At 45.2% G+C, this 26,137-nt stretch overlaps 2 protein-coding genes across 2 annotated transcripts in view; one reads left to right on the top strand and one right to left on the bottom strand.

Moving 5' to 3' along the window:
• ACSBG1 (acyl-CoA synthetase bubblegum family member 1) overlaps positions 1-7,975 on the top strand; it is a 59,497-nt gene extending 51,522 nt beyond the window's left edge. The window contains exons 6-14 of the mRNA XM_010843276.1: positions 129-209; positions 298-447; positions 784-960; positions 1,874-2,055; positions 2,979-3,209; positions 3,918-4,135; positions 5,178-5,317; positions 5,848-6,094; positions 7,321-7,975. Of these exons, the coding sequence (XP_010841578.1) occupies positions 129-209; positions 298-447; positions 784-960; positions 1,874-2,055; positions 2,979-3,209; positions 3,918-4,135; positions 5,178-5,317; positions 5,848-6,094; positions 7,321-7,406 (1,512 nt within the window). The 3' untranslated portion in view covers positions 7,407-7,975. The remainder of the gene's footprint in view (positions 1-128; positions 210-297; positions 448-783; positions 961-1,873; positions 2,056-2,978; positions 3,210-3,917; positions 4,136-5,177; positions 5,318-5,847; positions 6,095-7,320) is intronic.
• Positions 7,976-9,117: 1,142 nt separating this feature from the next.
• Positions 9,118-25,369, bottom strand: IDH3A (isocitrate dehydrogenase 3 (NAD+) alpha). The gene is made up of 11 exons (XM_010843275.1): positions 25,283-25,369; positions 21,000-21,062; positions 18,557-18,640; positions 16,878-16,992; positions 15,616-15,803; positions 15,021-15,154; positions 14,054-14,156; positions 13,889-13,953; positions 12,863-12,947; positions 12,257-12,409; positions 9,118-9,816 (listed from the first exon to the last, which is right to left on the bottom strand). Exons 1-11 carry the CDS (start codon positions 25,307-25,309, stop codon positions 9,733-9,735), a joined length of 1,101 nt encoding a protein of 366 aa, XP_010841577.1. The 5' UTR covers positions 25,310-25,369; the 3' UTR covers positions 9,118-9,732.
• Positions 25,370-26,137: the final 768 nt, after the last annotated feature.

The raw sequence follows: 26,137 nt of genomic DNA, 5'->3' as shown, positions 1-26,137 counted from the left end.
AGAGCTGGGGACCAACAACCTTTGCCACAAGACGCCTGCTAGGCTGGCTAACACCTGGGGATGGGGCTCTTCTTAAGAAGTGACTTTTATTTTTAATGAAACCCCACTTATTTTCTCTGTCCACACAGATCAGGAAACACCTACCACATCTGAAGGCAGTAGTGATATATAGAGAAGCGCCTCCCATGCGGATGCCCAGCGTGTACACGGTACGGGTAGGGGGCCTGGGGGGCAGCGGGGGCCTGTGCGAGCCCACCCAGCTCACCGGGACTGCCCCCACTCTCCCACCTGGTACAGATGGAGGAGCTCATGGAGCTGGGGAATGAGGTGCCTGAGGAGGCCCTGGACGTCATCATCAAGGCCCAGAAGCCTAACCAGTGCTGTGCATTGGTCTACACGTCGGGCACCACCGGGAACCCCAAGGGTGTGATGCTGAGTCAGGACAATGTAGGACGGATGCCCAGATGTGTGGGGGTGGGCTGAGGGTGGATCTGGGCAATGGCCTTGCCCCAGCAGCCCTCGAGGGGGCTCCTTCAGCCCCTCCGTTCCGAGATCTGAGATAAGTACGACAGCGCTTAAGTCTGTGGTCCAGACTGAGCCCAGCAAAGTGGAGCGGGATGGAAGGGCAAGGCCTGGCCCAGAGGGGTGCCTGCAGAGATGCCCAGGAAGGTGTTCAAAGAACACTCCAAAGAAGTACCCCAAGCCCCTAGGGTGGCTCCAGGTGTGGGCACTTCCAGAGCTGACTTGAAGATACTGCCCGGCGCCCATCTGCCCATCCTCCAGATCACGTGGACAGCACGGTACGGCAGCCAGGCCGGTGACATCCAACCTGCGGAAATCCAACAGGAGGTGGTGGTCAGCTACCTGCCTCTCAGCCACATTGCCGCCCAGATCTATGACCTGTGGACAGGCATCCAGTGGGGGGCCCAGGTCTGCTTTGCCGAGCCTGATGCTCTGAAGGTCAGTCTGCCTCTCTGCCTGTACGTGTGGCCATGTGTATGCTTGCGTCTGTGGGCCCTGTGCGAGCATTTGTGAGCCTGCCGGTCCCCTGTGTGTTCACAGCCTAACTCAGATGACCAAACAAGAAGGGAACTCAATGATATTACGTAAAGCGAAGTTGAGTCAGAGTGGTTCTGTGGGTCCACAACACCAGCAAGGTCAGGCCACCCTCAGTGTAAGATCACAGGATGGTCCCAGATGGCCACAGCCCTGCCCTGCATCACGGTCTCATACACTACACCTGTGCTTGGGCTCCTTCTTTTTACCTTGAGGAGAACATCCCCAGATGCCCTCTAACAGGCTTCTTCCTCCCCCTACATGGGTCCAAATCATGTCCCATGTCCATTCCTCGACTAGTCACTGCTTGTGTGTGTGTGTGCTAAGTTGCTTTAGTCATGTCTGACTCTTTGTGACCCTATGGACTGTAGCCCACCAAGCTCCTCTGTCCATGGGATTCTCCAGGCAAGAACACTGGAGTGGGTTGCCATGCCCTCCTCTAGGGGATCTTCCCAACTCAGGGATTGAACAGATTTAGCAGATGGTTTCTTTACCACTAGCGCCACCTGGGAAGCCCAGTCACTGCTTAGAGGAATGGGGTGACCATGTCTGAGTTAGACTGATAGAAAAGTGGCTGCTACCAGGACTGGCCACCCTGGCACCTGAGCAACATCGGGGTTCTGTTAACAAAGGGGAGTGGGGAAGGGATGGCTGTTGCGTCCTAGCCAATGGTATGGGACGTGAGTTGCATGGTGTGCACCTGTGCGAGTGCCTGTGTGCAGGGGGCCTGCACGGGTGCACGCTGACTCTGGGGACAGGCCTCCTGGCTCCCAGCTGGCTCTCCACCACAAGCCTGTCTCTCGCTGGTGGCAAACAGGGGAGTCTGGTGAACACGCTGCGGGAGGTGGAGCCCACGTCCCACATGGGGGTGCCTCGGGTGTGGGAGAAGATCATGGAGCGGATCCAGGAGGTGGCGGCTCAGTCTGGCTTCATCCGGCGCAAGATGCTGCTCTGGGCCATGTCGGTGACCTTGGAGCAGAACCTCACCTGCCCGAGCAGGTACAGGGGACCAGGGAAGAAGAGGCCTGGGGAGGCAGCAGGGCTGGCTCGTAACCCCGGGACACAAAGTAGGATCTGAGAGGCCAGGCTTATCCCGACCCCTTCTCAGAGGCCCCATCAGTGGCTGGGCTTGAACCCCTGTTCTCCTCCCAGATCCCACAGGAGACAGTAACCCCATCTTTGGGTTCTGACTGCAAGAACTGACTTGCTCCCTCTGGAGTAGCATTCACCTCCCTGGGAGCAGCTTCTGGCAGTCTCCTGAGGGGACTCCTGACTTCAGAAGGTGGCTCAAGTAGAGGCCACAGTGATGGGGGTTTTTCCAGCCTTCCCAACATCCCAATCTTCCACCCACAGCCTTTTGATTGCTTTTAAATTCTCACCCAGTGCTGTAGGAGGGTCGACAGCATAAATCTGGCCTGTTCCAGTTTGGAAATGCTTTCCACCACTAGTGTGTCTGTGAAACTGTATCGTGTCACACGCAATGTGTACACGTGTCTGTGCCATTTCATTTGCAAGGATGTGAAAAGTAAATATGTATAAACGACTCTATTCCGGGGTTTCAAATGGGATCAGACATGTGTGTTCACGTGTCTGTGCATACATACTTCAAGTGTCTACATGTGCATGTTATTGTATGTTCGCTTTTGTGCATCTGTGTTGTCATACACAGCTGAATCTGTTTTTCTGACTTCCTGCTCAAGATGTATTTGCCCAAAACTACATGTATACACCCATGTGTGCATGCATGTTCATAGGAAGGGCCAATATTGAAAATATTTAGTGATGGATTCAGCATCACCACATCATCAATCAGAGTAGATAACTGAAATTGCCATTCAGGGTACCCACTGACCACCCCCTCCCTTTTAATGCATGTGTGTGGATGTGTTGTCTTCTGCAAGCCATTCTCTCTCTCCTACCAGCGATCTGAAGCCCTTCACAACCCGACTGGCAGATTACCTGGTGCTAGCCAAGGTCCGCCAGGCGCTAGGCTTTGCCAAGTGTCAGAAGAACTTCTACGGGGCAGCCCCCATGACTGCGGAGACACAGCACTTCTTCCTGGGCCTCAACATCCGCTTGTATGCAGGCTACGGCCTCAGCGAGACCTCAGGCCCCCACTTCATGTCCAGCCCCTACAACTACCGACTCTATAGGTATGTCCCAGGTTTGGGCACATATGCTGGCCTGAACATCTTTGCTGATACCTGTCGGTGCCTATCTGCTGATTAGGACCTTGGGCCCGGACCACTGGACCATGGATCCCTAAGTGCCAACAGCTCTATCTTGGGCCAAGTCCCTTTGCCAGGCCTGAGTCTTGTGGGGGTGTTCCCTGTGACAGTGTCACATGGGTCTGTGGATATAAACAGCCTTGCAGCTCAGGGGCTCCCTAAGCAGGGTTCTGAGGGAGGAACATCCCTTTGTTCCCTCCCTCCAGTAGCATGGGGTGTGTTAGAGGGTATCCCAGCATTGTTGATGGCCCAGGCTCCAACTGTGATGGGAGCTGGTGGGGACTGGGCCAGTCCTCTGGTGCACTGGGAAGGCAGTCAGCTCTGGGGAGTGAGTTGAAGGATTCTCTGTTGTACTTAAATATCTCCCCTCCCTGCCTGCCCATCACAGCACATGAAGTTATCCCATTAAGATTTTGCCCATTCATTCATTCATTCATTCACCTGTAAACATTTAACTGGCCCTACCTCTTAGCTATGAGGACCCTATTAAAATATAAAAATCCCAGGAGGGGACATTCTAGCTGTTGATGAACACTGAGAGGTTGGGGGCCCCAGGGCTCCCTGTAGGGGCTGATCTAGGGCTTGGAGGAAACTGCTCCCTCTGACCATCCCTCCTGGCCTCTCTACACCCAGTTCCGGCAAGGTGGTGCCAGGCTGCCAGGTGAAGCTGGTGAATGAGGACGCAGAGGGCATCGGGGAGATCTGCCTGTGGGGCCGCACCATCTTCATGGGCTACCTGAACATGGAGGACAAGACGTGTGAGGCCATCGACGCTGAGGGCTGGCTGCACACTGGAGACACGGGCCGCCTGGATGCCGACGGCTTCCTCTATATCACGGGGCGTCTCAAAGGTGAGTGCCGCCAGCTGGGTTCGAGGCTGTGGCGGGACGTGGGAGCAATTATACTGCAACCACTATTTGTACCCACTGTAAGTATTGAGGTCTTAGTTAGTGCCCCATGCCTTGCCATCGATGAACACTTGAGAAGTTGGGGACCTCAGGACTCCCTGTGGGGTTGATCCAGGGCTTGGAGGAACCTGCTCCCTCTGACCACGCCTCCGGGCCCCTCCACCCCCAGCTGCAGCAAGGTAGTGGGTGCCAGGCTGCTGCAGAGCTGAGAGGTAGGGCCAGTTAAAGGTTTTTAGGTGAATGAATGAATGGCCAATGAAAAACAATGAATGAATGACATTGTTTTACTTATTATTGTCTCCCGTGGGAAAGATACTATTACTCCAACCTAACTAATGAGGACAACCAGAGAGGTTAAGTAATTTGCCCAAGGTCACACAGCTAATAAATGACAAAGCTGGAATTCAAACTCCCTCTGTAAATAAGGCAAGCCTTTCCAGAAAATTGGAGGATGTAATTTTTGGAGGGAAGGGTGGGGTATGCTGCTCGACTTGCAGGATCTTAGTTCCCCTACCAGGGATTGAACCTGGGCCCCAACAGTGAAAGCACTGAGTCCTAACTACTGAGACGTGAGGGGTAATATTTTGTATTTCTATATGCAAACATGGACCCAAACATGGATATGATGCCAAGTAGAAAACAAATTGGACATAAAATTTAAAATAAAGCATGAAACTTCAAATTTCCCATGAGCAACTTGGCTCCCCCAGGGAAGAAAGCTGGGGACACCTCCAAGGAAGAGGTGCTTTATTTATGTTGCCCAATGCCCTCAGCATCCCTGTGGGAACCCCACACCTCAATTTCCCAGGGGAAACTGAAGCTCAGTGAGTGGTGAATACCTTTCTGGAAATCATGCAGGCAGGTGTGTGATTGAACCTGTGTCCTTCTGGCCATAGAGGGTCAGCTCTCCAGGCAGAATCTGGGTGTACTTGTCCTGAGCCCCTGGACTAAAGCCTATGCTGGGGGCCTGGCCTTGCCTCCTCAGAGTTAATCATCACGGCTGGTGGGGAGAACGTGCCCCCTGTGCCCATTGAGGAGGCCGTGAAGACGGAGCTGCCAATCATCAGCAATGCCATGCTGATTGGAGACCAGAGGAAGTTCCTGTCCATGCTGCTAACCTTGAAGGTGTGTCTGGGGGGTGGGGGAAGGAGCAGCTGGTGGGTGGTCTGTGGGTCTTGCCCCAGGCAGAAGCAACGTTTGGCCAAGACAGTGTGGATGGCACAACCGTATTCTGGAATAAGTTGTCAGTTCTTCCTGTACTACGGGGCAGCCGTGGCATACAGGAATCCCTCTGCCCCGTTTTAGAGTTAGTAATGTGCTGTCTTGGTGATCCTGTGTTTTCTAGTACAGTCCAGTGTACAAAGTGCTGTCTGGTATCTGATTCTGGGGTAGTAGACAGGCCCAGAGTTGTGGCCCCTGTTTTAAAAGATGATCTCATTGGCCGAGGTCATCTAAATCTCAGTCCTCCCTTCTTTCTACCTGCCCTAAGGGGCTCAAGCAGTCTGAGTAGCACATCCTATTCGTTCTAGAACCATCTCTCTGAAACAGCTCACAGTGATCCACATCCATGATGATCAGCAGTGAGACCTCCTCCAAGGCCCGGGCATGCGACCTGTGGAGCGAGGCTTGGTTCTGATCTGTCTCTGGCTTTTCAGTGCACTCTGGACCCTGACACCTTTGAGCCCACGGATAATCTGATGGAACAAGCTGTAGAGTTCTGCCAGAGGGTTGGCAGCAAAGCCACCACGGTATCTGAGGTTGTGGGGAAGAAGGATGAGGCCGTGTATCAGGCCATCGAAGAAGGGATCCAGAGAGTCAACATGAATGCAGCTGCACGACCCTACCACATCCAGAAGTGGGCCATTCTTGAGAAGGACTTCTCCATTTCAGGTGGAGAGTTGGGTAGGTGTTTTCTTTACACAATTGCAGGGGCTGTGCAGGTGGGCAGAGGCCATGGCAGAGCCTGGGAGGTGCCCACTAGGAAGCAGCCTTGGCAAACCGAAGGTCCCTGATGGCACTTCAGGTGACACCTACCTCCTTCCTGTGGGAGGACCTTGACTGCTCAGTGCCTGGGCTTGTGTTTGGGTAGAGCCTGTTCAATGTACATGTGCTGGAACTCATTCATTTGAACATACGACATTTAACTTTGCTTTGACTGAGAAATCGTTTTCCTCTGAAAGCACAATGGGACCACCAAGCAGACACCAAGGCCCTGTTAGAGTTTGGGCTAGAGTTTCACTTGGCTCCAGGGAGTGAGAACACCATAATCTTTTGTAAAGGCAGCTCATGCAACAGGTAAAGGGATGAAACCCTTCTGGACCAATGGTCCACAGAATCAGAAAAGACCTCTGGGGTGGCCTCAGCCAGATGGATGAAGTCGCTCTTGGCTGTAGCATCTTGGGGTGTTCATGACAGAGGGCAAGGTGGAAATGGCTTTTTCAGTGAGACTCCCTCCAACCCGTCAGGCTGAACCCAGAGGCAAATATCTACAGTAATGCTGAGCTGCTATCAGAGACCCTGAGTTTATCTGGCTGTCTGGTGCTAACAAATTGAATGTAAGGTCAACCAGACAGATGTCCTCTCTAAGCAGTTTCTATAAATGGCTTTGATCTTGAAGTCTCCAGTTACACAGCCAAGTATGAGTTAGTACAAAATGAAATCTAAGCTACCCAAAGCAGAGCCCTTTCAGCCTTGCCTGAAAGGAGAGAACCAAGGCCAATAAAAGTGAAATGAGGAAGACCTCTCATAAAGACCATGGCAGAGGCCCTCCCTGGCCAGGGCTTTCCCCTGCCCCCATCACAAGCAATCAAAGCATAATGTCCAACATTGTATTAGTGATCACTGAAATGCAGGGATGATCTGCCTATTAGTTACATCATGTAAACTACCCAACTTCCTCTGTATTCTACTGGCCACTTAGACCAACCCTGGCACAGTGTGGGAAGGAGCCACACAAGGGGTATGACTGCCAGGTGCAGGGATCACCATGGGCCGTTTTGGAGGCTGGCTACTCGTTGGTCTGGCTTAGTTCCAGGGTTACGGAACTTAGTGAGTCTAGAGCTTTACCACATAACCTTCACAAACATCTCAGAGCCCAGGCCTCACTCATCTCTTCCAATTTCTCTTAGGTCCCACAATGAAACTGAAACGGCTCGCAGTCCTGGAGAAGTACAAAGATGTCATCGATTCTTTTTACCAAGAGCAAAGAAAGTAAGCAGGGGTCATCCCTCCCTGGTTTTTTCTTAAGATGGCAGACTGGAGCGTCTTCCTGACCCTCAGGTCCTCTTTGGTCTGGGCACGCGGACTTCTGGCAAGTCTCTTAGGTTCTCCAGGTTAGGCACAGTCCTGGTATCTGCCAGGCCTTACATCAATAATAGCCGACAATCCAGAGAAGCTTCATGCGTGCTTTTTGTTCAGGTGACAACGGATTAGCTCTCCTTCCCAGAACTAAAGGGCTGACAGTTTGGGACCTTAGTTTTCAGGTAGATTTAACACTCTGCTAGCTCACTTCACTGGCCAGCTGGAGGCAGACTGGGTGCTGAGGGGAGGGAGGAGAGGGATGACAGCTTGGATGAAGTGTGCAACTGGGAAAGCCCTCAGCTGTGACTCCCCGCTCTGGCTGGCCTACTGTGGACTCTCATTGGCTGCTGCCGCTCCCATCATCCCGTTACCAGGCGTTCCATCAATGCACACGCCCACTGACTCTGATGCTTAATAAAACTGCTGCTGCCTATTTGATTGTATTTAATGTGTAACTTGAAATTAAACTTCTTAACAGAACTGTCAACAAGCACCTGATTTTGTCAACTGAGCAACAGATGAGTCCAGAGTGGTGGGTATTCAGCCCACAGGACAGTGTGCGATAGGTATACGAGTGACCTTTAGTGCCCTGGAATAAGCAAAGGTGAGGGAGGGGGTCAAGGGAAATGTTCTCATGAAAGCATGCCAGTCTGTGACCACCATGCCCCTCTGCCCACTCTGAATACTTGGAGCAGCCATCCTTAGTAGCAAGCTGAGCCAAGATGAAACAAGGCATCTAAATGGGTAGAGGAAAGCATACAGCTCAATTCGTTTGGGAATTCTTTATTTGTGTAAACCGAAGGGTCACCGATGATTAGCACAATTCAATAAAACAGAAGCAGCAGCAGTTTAAACAGAATAAAATACATATAAGATATTCGTCTGGTTTCGAGCTTCAAAAAAGGACCCAGACAGGAGTATTGGTTGTGGTTAAAACCCCCCCGTGACAAGGTAAAGCCGCAGGTTGGAGATGTTACACGAGGGCCAAGGAGGACATGAGCTGCCTTTGGTTTGGACCAAAGAGTTCATGAAAACAGTGACTCAGTTTCTGAAGATTAAAGACAAATCATGCTAAAGGTGAGGACTGGAGGAAGGATGGGGAGGTGCCTGAAGGTCAAAAGCTGAGCCAAGCCCCAGGGTGGCACGATTTTGTGAATCAATTCAGGCTGAGTTTGCAGCTCCTCTTTCCCTGGTGGTGCTGAGGCAGAGGGTGGTGATTTGGTGCTTTGGGGAAGGAGAAGCCAGTGAAATGTAAAATTAATAGCCAGTACTCCAGGTTCCTCAACTGCAGTCAAAATTTATATGGTGAGGCCTGTTAGCCCTATCAGCGGGAGCATGGTCCACTTCTGGGCAGCGCCATACAGGCTGCGGAAGAGGGACTGCTCCCAGGTCCGAGTCAGGGTCCCCCAAGGGACCAAGGGACAGGAGATCGAGGGCTGTGTTAGGCACCATGCTTGATATATGTCCAGTGAAAAGGAAGGACCACCCCTTCACTTCATTAAAAGCTCTTACCAAGAACAGTAAATCTCAAGATAACAAAAATAACTGAACACACAATCCACTTGTGTCTTTATACCCAATATATTACCCGTATCCTCTGAACAAAAATTACATCTCTCATTATATATTCTCCGATCCAAAGTCTTTATTTATACTCAGTAATTCATGTAAAGTACAAATTAGTCTTTACTTTCCATATCACTAAGAAATATACCATATTCACTGTTTTTGATGTAAACTTTCCCAGGAAATTTCTCTTGTGCCCATTTAGTTTTATAAGAATATCCTCTCATGCTATTATGCCAACATTCTACTTTATCTCCGTTATATTTTTCGTAAACCAAGAATATCAGTGTTTTTCTTTAAAAAGTTAGATGTTTTCTCTTAGTATTTCTGTATCATGATATTTACAGTGAAAGAAAAACTATTTTAACTGAAGCATAAAATGGTTAACAACAGCAAATGATAACCGTTCACTTGAGAGTTTACAAAAAAATGTATACCAGATAGACGTTTAATAAATAAAACAAGCACTTGGAAGAAGTCCTTTGAAAGCAGGCCTGGGGACATTACCTGCATCCTCTGCACAGATTTTTAAGAAAAAAGGCCAGGTCTAAAAACGTACTCTGTCAAGAAACAAGCAAGAAATGCATAAATGCATACACAATGGGAAGTATTCTAACACAGGCTGACGTGGCGTCCACTAGGAGTGACTGATGCAGATACCATCCGTAGAAGCCTTAATCTAAATCTTTTACTCGGCGACAGATTTCTTCTGTGAAGTCCGAGCACTTTGAATTGCCTCCCAAATCTTTGGTTAAGCTCTGAGAAAAGGAAAAAGCAAAGACAGAAAATGTACCCACATGTTAAACTGAAGTAAAAAACGTTTTTATTTAAAGTCCTCAGTGAGACACCAGCTGAGTGAGTTACCTGGCTACTCTCTCATTTAGTTCCTCATTTCAAAGTGAGACAGGTTCTACCACCATCCACCTACCCTAGGCGGACTTGGAAAAGCTAACTGGATAGTGTATGCAGAAACACGGCGAGAACAAGATCAAGTCTCTTGGGACTTCCCTGGTGGCCCAGTGGTGAAGAATCTGCCTTCCAGTGCAGGGGACATGGGCTCAATCTCTGGTCAGGGAACTAACATTCCAGGAGCTGCAGAGCAACTAAGCCTGCGCACCACAAGAACCCCACTAGCATGCCTCAACAAAGACCCAGCACAGCCAAAATTGAAAAACAAAAGAAGATGCTCTCATCCCAAAGGGAAGGAGGGATGCTTTCCAAAAATTTTCCCTTGATCTGTACAATAGATTCTAAGGAAGCATTTGATCATGGACATTTCATTGACAGCAAATCTAAACAAGAGGTTGCAAAAATCTCTGGGGGAATTGAAGTTTGTTTTTTAAAAAACACATTTTGACCTATTTGGGGGAGGCCGAGAAACCAATACTAGGGAAGTATTTAAATTACTAACTCAACTCCCCTCTTCAGGATTGAAATCCTCCCATTTCCCCTGTTTTCTACCAGCTTATGCTCTTTACTCCCAAACAGAACTCAATATATTTAATTCTCTCATCTCATCACATCCTATGCAATTTAAAGAGCCTACTGTGTAATTTAGGCATCTCTCTGCTGGGTTCTATGAGTAGCTTCTCTAATACAGCGTCAGAACAAAAAATATATATAAGCACATGCCCTTCAATATGACTATATCAGGCTGTTAAAAACAAGCTTGGGTTTCTTATATTTTGGCCACAGAAATTTCAAAGTACAGAATTTTTTTAAAAGTAAGCAGCAAACCTTGTGCTAAGTGAAGTAAGGCAGTCTGAACAGTACAAGTGTGTGACTCAGCTGACGTGAGGTACCTAGAGCAGTCAGATTTCTAGAGACAGAAAGTAGAATGGTGCTCGCCAGAGGCTGAGGCAACAGCAGAAAATAGGGAAATCATTGTTTAATGGGGACAGTTTCAGTTCAGGAAAATGAAAAAGTCTGGAGATGGATGGTGGTGAAGGTCACACAACAATGTGAAAATACTGGGTATTTAACACCCAATAGACTGTGCACCTCAGAAATTATTAAAGTGGTCAATGTTGTATTATGTGTACTTTATCCTTTTTTAAAATGATAACTTGAAAAAAATGAAGAGATCTCAGGCTAAGGATCAGCCTTTCGGGCCCAGCCTTGTAAAGCCATGATCTTCTCCATTCTCCCACTTTCAGAATAATCGATCACAACCCTCCCACGGGCCACAACTGCTTATGGAAACAGTGAAACTTGTTGGGTAAGAGCCAGACTAGGTGTGAACCCCAACTCTGCCAGTTAGGAGCTGTGAGACCTTGGACAAACTTCCTCATCTATGTGCTCAGTCACTTTAGTCATGTCTGACTCTCTGAGACCCCATGGACTGCAGCCCGCCAGGCTTCTCTGTCCATCGGATTTTCCAGGCAAGAATACTGGAGTGGGTTGCCATGCCCTCCTCCAGGGGTTCTTCCCAACCCAGGGATCGAACCTGTGTCTCCTGCATTGGCAAGTGGGTTCTTTACCACTAGCGCCACGTAGGAAGCCCTCATCTCTCAAACGGGCTTAACTACAGTATCTATGCCACAGAGTAGTAGAAATTTGCTCAGATTTTATATATATATTTATATACACACACACACATATATATAGAGTATAAGATCATGTAAGTATTCAAGTATTAGCCATTAATACATCTATTAAACTTCTATATTACTTTTATATCACAGATGCATTTAAAGTAACACAGAGCACCACTGTATTACAGACACGTCTATATCTGTATCTACTGCTAGATTTCCAGCTCTTTGAGGTCTGAGACCTTATCTTATTCCTTATTTTACTATATCCTCCATACCTCATAATGTATGCAACAGATGTTTGCTGGAAAGAGGAAAAAGCTACTGAGAAAAATTACTGGACTTAGCCAAGACCCCATGGGTAGCAACAGGATAAGCAGGTCTGCCCTGCTCTGACCCCCACATCACTGTCCTTCCCACTGCACACTGGTGCCCTTGCCTCGGTGCTTCTCAGCTCTCCCCTGATGAAACGCATGGGTCCTCCCTTCAGAAGAGGCAACATGTGAACCCATCCTGAGTTCACCCAGGGAGCCTGCGTTAGGAATGCCTGCTTGATGTCCAATCCTTTGGCCTTCTTGAGAAGAACCATCATCTGTCCTTCACATACAAAACCCAAGGAGGAAATGAATTTCACCCAGCCCAAGTACGGCAAGATCACCAATACCTTTCCATCCTTAATTGTAGCAAAACACGCCGTCTCAATCTTCGCAGCGTGGTCAAAAAGCCCCATGTGGCGCAGCATCATCACGGCGCTGAGCAGGAGGGCTGTGGGATTGGCCATGTCCTTGCCCGCTATGTCCGGGGCGGTCCCGTGAACCTGCAGGGGTCGGGGTGGGGCAGTCAGAAGGGGGACAGAAGCAAACGGCTCTCCTCCGGGGAAGCTGGGCTCTTAATCAGCTTTCCTCTCTGATGGAAAATAGCTACGGAACAGCTATCCAGACACAGGTTTTAGAAATAAAGCCTCAGAAAAATGAAGAGCTAAAGTAATTTTTTTTAAGTGTAAAAAGATGAACAAACAATCTTATCCAGTGAACTTCTGGTAAAATATTTTAACTGAGGAAGGAAACACAATAAATAATAAGGATTACAAAAGAAATCAGTGGGAAATGAATGAATCAACTGAGCTTATACAAAAAGCTAAACAAAGCTTCACTTTCTTTTGACAACTGGAAAAACTCAAGAGTTAACAGATATTTATGCAGATAATCCCTCTTGGATTCTCAGGTCACTCTGACTTGAATTCAGCTTCAGGTGTCACCAGGGTCCTTACCGACTCGAAGATTGCAACTCCATTGGCTCCAATGTTGCCGCTTGGTGTCACACCAAGACCTCCAATCAATCCCGCACACAGGTCACTGCGGGCAGAAAAGCATGTCAAAGGACATTTTGAAAAACAAAACAGCTCACCTAGTGGTCAGACTTCTATCTTTACATACCATTCTCCACTAGGAGAACCTTGGGCTCCTTGAAGAAACAGCTGATTTCAGGACTAGTCAGGAACATATAGGATGAGCCTGAAGCACCTTACTGTGCCAGAGAGCAAATAAGGGGCTTTGTCAAGAGGGCACAGACACGGCTCCGAGGGACTGACACTGGCCAAGTCTGTGCAATCTAAGCACCAATATCAGTGACGATAGTGAGGGACAGAACCCCTAAGTAAAACAGAAGCCGAGAGTCCAAACTGACATAGGTAAGTCAGTAAACAAATCAGACAGAAGGAAAAGCTTATCCTTACAATAGAATGCCAACTAATAGATGTAAAAGGAATGATGGGTTTACAAAAGCACCATTTGGCCACCAGCATGTATGTGTGTGGAGACAGAGAAATGAGGAGGAGGAAGGAGGGAGTAATAAAGTCAGTCTGATAAAAATGTTAACATTTGGTGAATGTGGTGCTGAGTACACAGGATTTCTTTGTGCTGTTCTTGCAACTTTCCTGTAAGTCTGAAATTATGCCAAAAGTTACCCCCAAAAAAACCTTGTAAAAATGAACACCCACCTTCCTAGCTATACATGATAAAACACTGAAATCAACCAACCAACCAATAAAATATCTGTAAAGTGGGAAGAGGGAACTAATGGTCAGGGAACTACAGTCCAGAGCTAATTTGGCAAATGAACAAAGGAATAACCTACCCAACATGTAACCATTATCACCACCTGCACTATCAGAATTCAACTCATATCTTCTAACAAACACTATTTTTTATAACCCTTGATTAAAATTCTTAAGCCACAATTTATTTTAGAACATTTATAAATAAACTGTAGGCTAAAAGGGTGCAGCCAGACTTACCTAAGGATGTCTCCATACAAATTTGGCATAACAAGGACATCAAACTGGGACGGGTCTTGGACCATCTACAAAAAATGCATTTGTGCATTCAGTAATCAAAAACTGCACCACATGTACACACTATACACCACAAAACATAGCAGGTAAGTGTGAATATATACTTACATTCAAACATACTGTATCAAGGTACATCTCATTAAATTTAATATCTTTACAGTTTTCTGCAACTTCCCTGCATTTTTGCAGAAAAAGCCCATCTGACATTCGCCTGTATTTAATCAAATAAAAATTGTTGAAAGCAAAGACTTGCAGAGAGAGAAAGATCAAATCAGAGAAGTAAAGTTCAAGAAACTCAAGTTCCAGAAGCCAAGATGTCTGATTTCAATTACAGTAAAAAAATTTTGGGGGGCAATCAGTAAAATGCAAATTTAAATGTTGGGATACTTCTGGAAGCACAGAAGGGTATAAAATGTAAAGTAGTTTGATCATAATGAAGAAGACTATATTTTTGTAGTGTTACCTAGCAAGAATTAAGAAATATCTATTAATAAGGAAATGCTAAAATTGCCTTAACAAGGTTAACTTACTCAATTATTTAAATAGTTTTACTATTTTACATGCTCAACACTTTTCTTAGGTTAGGAAACCTGCTTCATAACACACCAAGTTAACCTTTACTGCACTAGAGATGAGGAGAATTCAAATTGCTAGAATGATACATTGGATCAGATTAGCACTATGAGCACTATTTTAAGCTCCTGAACAGGTGGCCATTTCAGAAACATTCCTTCTATTCCCCTCCTAACACAGGAACGACTGCCCTTTTATTCACGTGACTAGCTAACTGGCCACCTCATCTGGGGATCTGGTCTCTCTGGCTTCCTTCTCTTCCCCTCCCTTAAACTGCCGAGACCGGAATTCCTGCTCCTTCCAAACTTGTTCATCACCCACCCGAGGAAACACATTAAATAGGAGACTCTGACACAAGAGCAATGCCCGACCCTCTGACTGGCTGCAAGGCCATCTTCCAGAACTATCAGGAAGCAGTGAGCAAGCTGCAGAGAGGAAAAGCAAGCCCTGCCACTGCTTGGCACCCACACAGCTGGAGGGAGCACCGCCCACTGGGACTCACATGATGTTGGCTTTGTGCACGGCTGTGACGTTGCTCCGGTGGTTGTTCCGTGCGTATTCAAATGCAAACTCCGCGATGCGCTTGCTCGCTGCCTCGGTGATGAGCTTGATACTCTGCACAACTCCATCCACGATCTGAAAGAGAGGAAGCCCTGTCTTGTTGAAAGGGTGTGGCTCTAGACTGCCAGTGTGTGCAGACAACACCATCTGTGCCAAGCCTGCACGGCGCCAGCTGCCAAGGCGAGCATCATGCATATGGCATGTCAGCAGGGTTAGTCATGTTCACCCCAGCCCAGTGAGCCACGTATTATAAGCTCCACTGCACAGATGAGGAAAACCGAGGTACAGAGATGGTCACCCATGAAGCTGAGGATTCAAACTTCAAACAGAGGACAAGTTCCCAAGCCTGTGCCCTGAAGCACCACGCTCCCTCCCCCAGGCATCCTTTTGAGGCCACAAGACAAATACCCACAACTCCTCAATGAGTGAAAGGGAACTGTCTTTGGGAAATATTTTCACCTGGGAATTTGAACAACAGTCCCAAGTACACAGAAAGCAACCTAACTAAAAATGAAAAAGTATCCAAATGAACATACCACATGCTCGATTCCACTGTATTCTCCTTCCGTGTTCTCTCGAATGGTGACAATATTTACATCATGGTAAGGGGTTTTATAGCCTTCGATTGAGACACATGGTCGGACATTTGCATAAAGGTCAAATGTTTTACGCAGCAATAAATTCATAGATGGGTGACCAGCAGCTATTGGTGTTTTTAAAGGGCCTATAATAAAGAAGAATATGCAGATGACAACAAAATACATTCTGGTCTTTTCTTTTTCTTTATAAACCCAAGCTCATAATGTTGACACTTGTCCCTCAGCATCAAGTAGGGGAAGGGACCTAGCAGATACCAAAATCCATGGATGCTCAAGTCCCTTATAAAATAACACAGTATTTGCATATAACCTACACACATCCTCCTTTAACAACCCACTCCAGTGTTCTTGCCTGGAGAATCCCAGGGACGGCGGAGCCTAGTGGGCTGCCGTCTATGGGGTCGCACAGAGTCAGACACGACTGAAACGACTTAGCAGCAGCAGCAGCAGCAGACTACTTATAGTACCTAACACGATGTAAACGACTATGTTAATAGTTGCCAGTGGAAATATTCAAGTTTTGCTTTTTGGAACTTTCTGGAATTCTTAATATTTTCAATACGTGGTTGGTTCATGTTATTCATGAATGCACAATGCATGGATATGGAGGGCCAACTGTATTTGAAATTCTGATTTTCATTTTTTCCACTATTCCATCAGAGCTATATTTAGGATCCTTTCTTTGGACATGAAGTAGCTGTGTGACACGTCTAACATGCATGCTTCATGAAATGAGGGACACTTTTACCAGCATCATTTGAAAGGACAGACAGGGGCTCTGTTTCTAAGTCTGATGCCCTCTTCATCATAAATGAGCCCACGCATAGCTGGTCACTCTCAGGCAGCAGTGAGCACACGCTACACACCCTGTAAAAATGTCTTCTGCCTCTAACTTGACCCTCTGCTTCAGATTCAGATATGGAAGAAATTTCCTCAGTGAAGCTTTCTGGAATATCAACTGCACTGAACACCGACTGCCTGAGGACCAGGCACTGTATCATGTCCCTGACATTAGCTAATCCTATGACACCACCTCCCCAGTGCTTGATTCCAATCTGTCACATGCCAGTGTTTTGAATCATGGCCTGGAGCATGTATAAGCCAAAATTAAAAATCATGCAAAAGATAAACCCAGGTAGAGATAAATACAACGCCTGTCACAGAAATCAATAATAACGATCATATCACATCAGCACTACCTTTCAAGCCCATCTTGTTCTTATCCATGGACTCTTTGGCTTCTGGAGGGATCATCCACTTGCCTCCCGGACCTTGAATGGCGGTGACGTTTCGCTCCTCCCACTGAATAGGTGCCTAGATGCCACACCACAGAGCACAGTGAACTGGAAAGAACTATATGTGACTCACATTCACACTGCAGCTATAAACAGACTTCTTCAACTTTGGATGCAACTGGTGAAAACACATACAGTAAAGGTCTAGAAGGTTCCTGGCATGCAAGAAGAGATGTCATTCTCCAGCATGCCCAGAGGGATTCTCCACATTACCCTTGTCCAGTCATCACTCCTAGCTGCCACCTGCCCATCTTTTTTTCACAATGACTCTTAGCGTGGCTATAATTAGAATATCGTAACGAGCAGAGAAATAGGATTCATGGAAGTATCACATAGTACTGATACGTGGATGAACTTTGAAAACATTATGCTAAGTGCAAAGAGCCAATCATAAAAACCATGTAATTTTAACATTCTATTTATATGAAGAGTCCAGAATAGGCAAATCTACAGAGAGAGAAAGTAGATTAGTGGTTGCCTAGGGCTGGTGATGGGAGTGGGTAGGGTGGGAGAGATAAGGGTCATGGGGAATGACTGCTGATGAGTATGGGGTTTCTTTTTGAGTGATGAAAATGTTCTAACATTAGATTGTGGTAATAATTACACAACTCCATGAATGAAATGAACTGCATACTTTACATGATGAACTGAACAGTATATGAATTAAATCTCAATAAAGCTGTTAAGAAAAAAAAAAGAAATATTATATAACCTATAAAGGCAAGAATTTTAAGGTATAAACCAGTGCTATCCTTTCTTTTCACCCACACTTTTCATTGTGTACACACACATCTGACAGCCAACAGGCAATGCACTAGTAAGAGGAACCATAGGAAGAGGAACCAGAGCAAGACGGTCCTGGCTCACTGGGAGCTCACAGCAGACAGTGAGCAGAGTTCAGCTCCCTCAGGGAACGCTTTTGCATAAGCATCATTTCCTCTGTAGGAGTTTTAATTAGAAATGCATATAGAAAAACAATGTATATTCAGCATAAATAAATCAAATTCCTTGACTTTTATCTGTTGGTATCAAAATTAACCACTTATTTAATTTTATATATTATTTCACCTAGCAGCTATAAATAGCAATAATAAAGCATCAGGTCAAACAAAATCCAACTTTCCTAAATTCCCACTTTTAAATATCTACCTGCATTGAAGGATAGACTATTTGATAATAATATCTCATATTTGGTATTACCACACCAGAAAAAAAAATTTCAGAATCGCCTACATATCAATAGTTTTTTGAAATATCTATTCTGTTTTCTAAGAAGGTAGAATGAGGGAGACAGGTGCCTTGGCAGGACTTAAAGACCTTAAACCAAGGCAGAGTTCAAAAATCTATAAAAATTACAGTACTACTTGGATTCCTTTACACATAACTGATGCCAATGCAGTAGCTTAAACCGTTCACAATGATGGCAGCAACAACACTCTTCAAGTCAGAATCTGTGAAGTTTTAATGAGAGACCTCGCCAACTTCACACAAATGTGAACAATTCATCCTAAGAGTTCATAGACTCCAAATGGCTAAGAAAACTTTTGTACAATTTATTATCAAAAGTATGTAAGCCCACTTACTTTGGCAGCATCAAAAATCTTCATAACTGCAGCAGAAATTTCTGGGCCAATTCCATCTCCTGGAATTAAAGTTACTGTCTTAACCTGAATATAAGAAATCATCAGAGGAGACAGTCAGAACTGATTTTTGAAGGTTTAAAAAAAGAACATCGTTCAAAAAGAAATCCAGTTTAGGGGTTCTTAACTCATAAGAAATGCCTTTAAGAAAACAGACCTACCTCCCAATAGCTCATCAAAGTGGAGGCAAGAATCAAGAGATGCCACAACTCTACTTCCTAGCTGAGTCCAGAGGTTTCAAAAAGAACTTAAGCAATGCTCTCCAGAGAAAACAAAAATAAACTACCAAGTAAACTTCCCAAGTGAAATTTCTTTTCAGACAAACTACGAAGAGACCACTTTGTTCAAGTCTGTAAAACCAAGGAGAGCAAAACATTTCAACAGTGTTCTCTCACTAAAATTTAGAGGGTTTCCTATGAAGGCAGGCATATTCCTCTCCAACAGGAGGCTAGAAATTTCCATTTCTCATGCAACTCATTCAGTCTTATAAAACACTCTCAGACACCTCCAGAGTAGCACTGTGGTCTATTTTGACACGCAGAAAATCAGACTTCACATCAAGAGAGGGTCTGTTTTCCTGAGTTCCTTTATAAAACTGGCCCCTAATGACAGCAGTAATCCAAATAAGCCCAGTGAAGTTAATTTGGAACCATTAAGAATATGGTATGTGATCATGCCTGCAATGTCTGAATCACACATTGAATGACAAAGTGATCTATAATGTAACATCAATGATTTAGTGCAAAGGCTTCAAATAGAATAAAGCCAGCATTTCAAACACAGGAAAAAAAAAATATGTAAAGGGAAATGATGAGAGGATTTAAGTGAGGGCTTCCATCTGGAAACTAAATATGTCATTATTTGTGGACTTTCCCCTACCTAGAAGTTTGGCCCAGACAATGGTCCCTGGCATTTCTCAGTTCTAGTTGCCTATGCTGGTTTGGCTAAGCTAGACAAAATAATCTAGGATGGAAACAATTTTCTCTAAGAATTAAAAAAATAAAAACTTAGATTAAAAAAAAAAAATCACCGATTCATTTCCCTGGTCTTTTAGCTTCCAGTGATCCTGCCCAAGGGGCTTCCCAGGTGATTCAGTGGTAAACAATCTGCCTGCCAGTGCAGGAGACTGGGGTTTGATCCCTGGCTTGGGACTATCCCTGGAGAAGGAAATGGCAACCCACTCCAGTATTCTTGCCTGGAAAAATCCCATGGACAGAGCAGCCTGGTGGGCCACAGCCCATGGGGTCACAAAGAGTTGGACAGGACTCAGCAAGCACACATGATGTTCCCTAAGCAGGTGGACTAATTATTTCTGAATTTAGCTATACAATGGAAGGATGCTTTTTTAAAAATTAGTTTCTCTTATTTCTCTCAAATATAACCGCCTTCCCACCAGGATAACATAAATTTTAATGGAAAACCTGAAAATTAAGTAATAGCAGAGAGCAATGATCATCTCATTAGCTTTCAGAATGCATCTGAAATGCTAACAAGCCTCTTTCTGCATCTTTTGTAGCAAAAGCAGAGCCAAAAGAACCCCTTTGGCTTCTTCTTCCTGTTCTCCCAACATGTAATACAAAATGTCATCAGGCCACCAGAAAAATCTACTTTACTTCCAGAGTTCAGAAAGTAAATGGAAAAAAAAAAAAAAAATGTACTATGCTCTTATAAATACCTCATGGGGTAAGATGTTATATGGGAGTATAGGAATTATGAATCCAAATCAGATTCTGTAAAAAGGAGGTAAAATAAAAACATACGGGAAGTCACTGACCCACAGTCTTAGAATGCTCTAAAAATGTGGTATCAGTTTTTAAAGCACACAACTCTAATGCAGGGAATTCTAAAAGCAGCAGATTTAATGAGAAACAGATGATCCGTTAACAGGAAAGTCTATGAAGACTATGTAAGGAACATATCAATACATATAAGCCTATAGGGCTTACAGATATTTGAGGCATTCTTAATTGGTGATCAATCTACTGTTTTCAGGGAAGCTTACAAAATAAAAATGCGAAGCAGGTTTTGAAGCTTCTCAACAATTTTCTTTCAACTTGTGCTAGTTTGGAAAAAAACTGTCTTATCCAAATGAGATTGTGAAATAAAGTAACAGGCTCAAGGGTAATTTCTATCTATTTTTAAACAAGCCTCCTTCAAGATATTAATGTGACAGGCTTATATAGCCAGCTATAATACAATCTTTTTTAAAATGTACAAGTGACCTAATAGATTTACACATGTTCATCAGTAACTTAAATGTATAAGTATGGCCACTTTTCCCCAATTTTAAATAAATGGAGATTAAATGCCATATAATAAATGCATTAGAGCACTTTTCTTGAGAAACTTCTAAAAGGGAAAAAATAAAAGACATAATTATACTCACACCACCAGCAAAACCTCTGGTCACCTGTTTTTGGTTGTGGAATGCCCCCAGCAGCCGAGAGACCTACATTTAATATCAACAAAGAAATGTCATGCACAGAATTAACCACATAGTGTTAAAAGGCAGACATGGCACCGTCTCTGACAGCTGACAATGCTGCAGCTCACATAGATAAATTCAGGAACTTCCGAGGAATATTTTTCTCATGTATTAGCTCAACGTAGCAAGCTCTCTTGGATTTGAAAACCAAAATTTTCAGTTTACCTTTGCTCTGAGAATTTAAGTACTATATATGTACTTTTAAAGTCGATTTTATCAATATAAGTCGTCAAAAGATGTTGAAAATAGAATGAAACTCTACTTTTTTTAAACTCAAACACTGAATTTTCCTCAGATGGTCTGGACAGTTTTATGTCCACATTCTTAACCACTGGATCAATTTGGGGGTCACACACACCGTAGGAAAACTATCACTAATTTTAAGAGCCAGCAGGGTCCTTATGAATCCCAGAGCCCAACTCACTCATTATACAGTAGAAACAGTGGGTCCAAAGAGTAGGGATTTGTCTAAAGCCACAGAGAGACCACAAACAGACCAGAATCTGGGTCTCCTAACTCCTATTCCAGGGCTCCTCCAGTTACACACTCTGCCTATTCTTCTCCCATGAAGATTAAGAAATTATACTTTGTAATAAAAATCTAACGAAGTTTATTCAATACCATCTTGACATGCATCATACAGAATGAAGATTTTAAATAAATTATCTACTTTGGACAATATAGGTAATGCCATCATTATTGTTAATTGCTGGGATGGGGAAAGATATAAAAAAATAAATAAATGTGACCTACTAACCCCATTTGGAGAAGGAAATGGCAACCCACTTCAGTACTCTTGCCTGGAGAATCCCATGGACAGAGAAGCCTGGCAGGCTACAGTCCATGGGATCACAAGAGTCGAACACAACTTAGTGACTAAACCACCACCGACTCCACTACCCAAAGATGTTGCCATTGGTACATCTTTTTCCACTTAACACTATGACATACCAGAAATATAAATTCTAAAAGGTTATTTTGAACTTCAATAATTCAGTTCTTGAAAATTGGTACAAAGTCACATTACATTATAATACACAGAATATAATAAAAGAAATTGGCTACATAGACCAAAGGTATTAAAACTAAAATTCATTAAAAGTTTTAAAGGTTAACTTTTTTTCATGCTAGATACATGAGCAAAGATACATTTGTTATATCCTTAGTCTTCCTTTTGGGGGACAGTTCTTATAAGTCCTGAACCTTTGGCTGTAATATCAGCATGTAGTAAAGCGACACTAACGGCCAAGGAGCTGAGAACAGGTTGTATCCTCTAACCCAGCAACTAGTTATCTCTCTGGACTGAAAATAAAATAAAAGATAGGGCATGACCCCAAAGAATACGCTATGCTAAAACTACTGGCCAAAAACTCAGCCCTAGAGCGTGGTTCATCCACCAGCGAATGGGCTATTGGAAGGAAGGGAGACCACTTTAAGGCTATGTTATAAAATCTGCGTGGGTCCTTCTCCCCACCCTTCAAAAAGAGACAAAAAACATTCACTCAAAACAGGCCCATGTCTTTGTGGCAAAAGACCCAACCAAACTAACTGATTTAAAATGTAAATCCACAAGGCAAAGATTTTCATGTTTTGTTCACTGCTTTTCCATCTCCAGTACCTAGAAAGTGCCTGGTTCATAGTAGGTGCTCAGAATACTTTTGGAAAAACTGAATCCAGTCTCAAGTATCGCCCTATCTGATGAGTTCCCAGCCACTCCAGCAAACAGCTTCAATACTTGCAATAGCTTTCTCTTAACAACCTGTCTTTTCCATATTTGTCATCTCTCCTTTGTGACCTTAAAAGTAAGGCAGTACTGCATCTAAATCACCCAGAACTTAAAGTAAAACAAGATTTTTTAAAGCACAGACTGTCTTCTACTTTATATTGTACTTGTATAATATACATACATAGTTATATGTATTATATACATATATTACATCATTTTATTTTTTATAAAACCTGGGGAGATTGTATTAGTAGCCCTTTTCAGGTAAGGAGACCAAGACCAGGCTCACAGAATATGGACTGAACCTGTGACTTCACACATAGCACCTCATTTCCTTTTTTACCTTCATCCTCCAACTTAAAAACATATAAATACACTCTTGAAAGTATGACAGGTACTCAATAAAAGCCTGCTAATGGGAAACTGCCTCATTATAATTATAGAATTTTAGAGCCAGAAAGGTCTTTAGAAACCCTTTAATTTTCTCTAAATAAACCTTCTTTAGAAAAAAAAAAAAAAATATATATATATATATATATATGTATAAGCTTATACAGATCTTTTTCAAATAGAACCTGAAATGGAACTCTTAATAGAGGACTTATTTTGACTGAAACTCACAACCCAGCTCAGCATCCTGGGACGTCAACTTCAGAGGCACTGCCTACTCCAGTCCCTAAAGGGAGCATCCAAGGCACCACCTACTCCAGTCCCTAAAGGGAGAAACTGGACCACAAAGGTCAAATGACTGCCAGAGGTCAAATGACTGCCAAAGGTCACACTGGGAGTCCATGTCAGAGAACCTCATCATCTGATTCCACAACCCAACACTTTCTGAATACCTACTGCATAGTTTTTTCCTTAGAGACCACACTAAGGGAAAAACAAATTTACTAGCACTTTACTAGCTGTTTTAGTCTCTCATTCTGAACTCTTATGTATAGATCAAAGATAATTAGGTGTTAGGTGTAAGGTCAGTGATTGAAGGATTGACTTCTTTTTAGACAATGACACAGAAGTTGCTTTACCTTCAGGAGTGAATGTGAAATAAGTTACCATTACACACAAGCCCAGGTCTGAAGAGGGTAACAAAGCAGAACCCAGTTAGTAAATAAAATGCGGCTACTGATGCCCAACTGTCTGCTTGAAGGCTGTAAGTATGTTGACAGGTAGGAGAGCTTCAGACTTTTGTGTTGCTTCTATATGTATTAGGTGCTCTCACATTATTTTATTCAATCCTCAACAACTCTGTGAAGCAAGTATAGATATTTTACAGATAGCTTATTAAGACTCACAAATATTAAGTAATTTGCTCAGGGTCACATGGCCAGTCGGTGGCATTGCCAAGATTTAAACCTAAGTCTCCTAAATTCCGGTGTAGAGCACTTTTCACTAAATTAAATGTATGCAAACCTCACTTTAAACTCAAAGCAAGGGAGAAATACAGTATCAAATTTTCTAGAGAAAAAATTAAACTGCTTATGGTAGGTTTTTAGGGAATCATTCTCTAAAAGCAACAGGAGACCTGAGGGCCCATTTTTCCCTCTGCCTATAATTTGTTGTCTGACCTTGACCACAGACAGAGCAGGCAAAATGGGACTTGGAACTGGTAATCCTGAGACACCTGAGTTCCTCTTCCAGTTCTGGCAGGGATTTCCTGTGTGACCTTGAGCAATTACGTTTTCAGGCAAAGTTAGTTCCACTGAGGAACCAAGGAACTGCAGACGGTCTGCAACCCTTTCCAGCTCTGGCAGGCATCCCAGCTGTCAAGGTGAGATCACAGGACTCTCACCAACATAAGGTAAAGGAAAGGCGTTGCTGGTCTCCCTCTCCCAGTCTCTGGGTGCTCAGGTTCCAAGGTGCAACGTGTCCCGTGTCCTTTGAAGGGGAAATAGCTACAACAGCAGACTGGGAAGCGCTCCAAGGGAGAAAAAAATCTGGCAGGAAAATGACCCCGGGATTCCCTCACCTGAGAAAACCTCTCAAGCCCAACGCACGTGCCGGTGGCTAGGGAGGTTACCCGGCCGGGGCCGGAGTAGAGACCGGGGGAAGGCCCGGGTCGTGCTGAGGCGGACTCTGCGCGATCAGCAGGCTGCAGGGCCGCAGCTTCGGAAATAGCCGGGATGGTGGAGCCTGGTCGGCGACTCCGGTGACCTTCCCCGGCTCCGCGCGAGGCCTGGGCTCCGGCCGGCGGTAGCACTGGGGTCTCATCGGGAACAGGACCGGCGCTCCCCGCCTTGACCTTGATGCTGTCCCCGCTCCAGGCGCGACCTTCCGGGAGCGGGGCTGCCTACACACCGCCTGCGGGCCACCGAGCCAGGCGCACGGGCGGCCGGGACCGGCTCCCTGTCTGTTCCCAGCCAGTCGCGCGCCGCCGTCTTCCCATCGGGGCCCGCGCCAGCCCCCGCCCAGCACCCAGCACGCCCGCCAGCCACATGCGGGCCTGCCCGGAGCTCACCTTGGAGATCCACGCGGGCCCTGCCATCGCGTCCACTCCTCTCACCCCGGCGACAGCGGCGGCAGTAGTGCGCAGCCGCCCAGCCAGCGTCTGGAGCCCGCCCCCTCTTGGCCCCGCCCCCTGGAAGCCCCACCCCACGAGTTCGCGTAGGGGATTTTCCGAGCACCCTCCTGGTCCGGGCCCTGGACAACCGGCTCCGCTGGCCAATCGCCGTGCTCGTCTCGCGGCGGCGGGCAGAGCAGCGACCCGGAAGCTGCTGGCGGGGATCTCTGGCCAGAGTCCTTCCTCTGCCGCTTCATTCATAGATTTCAGTGTTTAGGTGGGCTGTTTGTTCCGCGTCTACTGGATGCCAGTCACTCTTATGGATTTAGAGGATAGAGCTTCTCTTACGGAGTTTACAACCTCAGGGAGGGAGATAGATCATTTACTCGTTTCACAAATGTTTTATTATTTTAACAGCTTTATTGAGGTATAACGTATACGTATAACATATACAATAAAATTCACTCGCTGTAATTTCGCAGTAATTTTCAATAAATGTAAGCACTTGCACAAGCATCACCACAATCCAGTTTTCCAACCTGTGAAAATGCTCCTTGTGCCTATTAGCTGTCAGCCCAGCTTCCCATCCCACGTCCCAGCAACTACCGATCTACTTTCTGTCTTCAAAGCTCTAAACATATTTCTGAGTGCCGCCTAGTTACCAGGCACTGTTCTCAATGGTAATTTTACAGTCCAGTAGAAAAGACAGACGCCAATCAAGTATGACAGAAATATGTAAATGAAAACTGTGATAAGTATCAGAAAGGGAAGGCGCAAGGAGCAATGAGAAGGTAAAATCAGGGGACTTGATTC

The sequence above is a fragment of the Bison bison genome, unplaced genomic scaffold (genome assembly GCF_000754665.1).
Source record: "Bison bison bison isolate TAMUID 2011002044 unplaced genomic scaffold, Bison_UMD1.0 scf7180017864181, whole genome shotgun sequence".
NCBI classification, from domain to species: domain Eukaryota; kingdom Metazoa; phylum Chordata; class Mammalia; order Artiodactyla; family Bovidae; genus Bison; species Bison bison.
This window is presented reverse-complemented; position numbering and strand designations above follow the sequence as displayed.

Excerpts from the sequence above, each read along its gene's own strand:
- IDH3A (XM_010843275.1), bottom strand. The coding sequence starts at position 25,309 with ATGGCAGGGCCCGCGTGGATCTCCAAG. Across the intron at positions 15,804-16,877 it reads GAACAAGATGGGCTTGAAAG|GCCCTTTAAAAACACCAATA; the intron begins GTAGTGCTGATG and ends TCTTTATTATAG. Across the intron at positions 12,410-12,862 it reads GAGTTGCAATCTTCGAGTCG|GTTCACGGGACCGCCCCGGA; the intron begins GTAAGGACCCTG and ends CGACCCCTGCAG.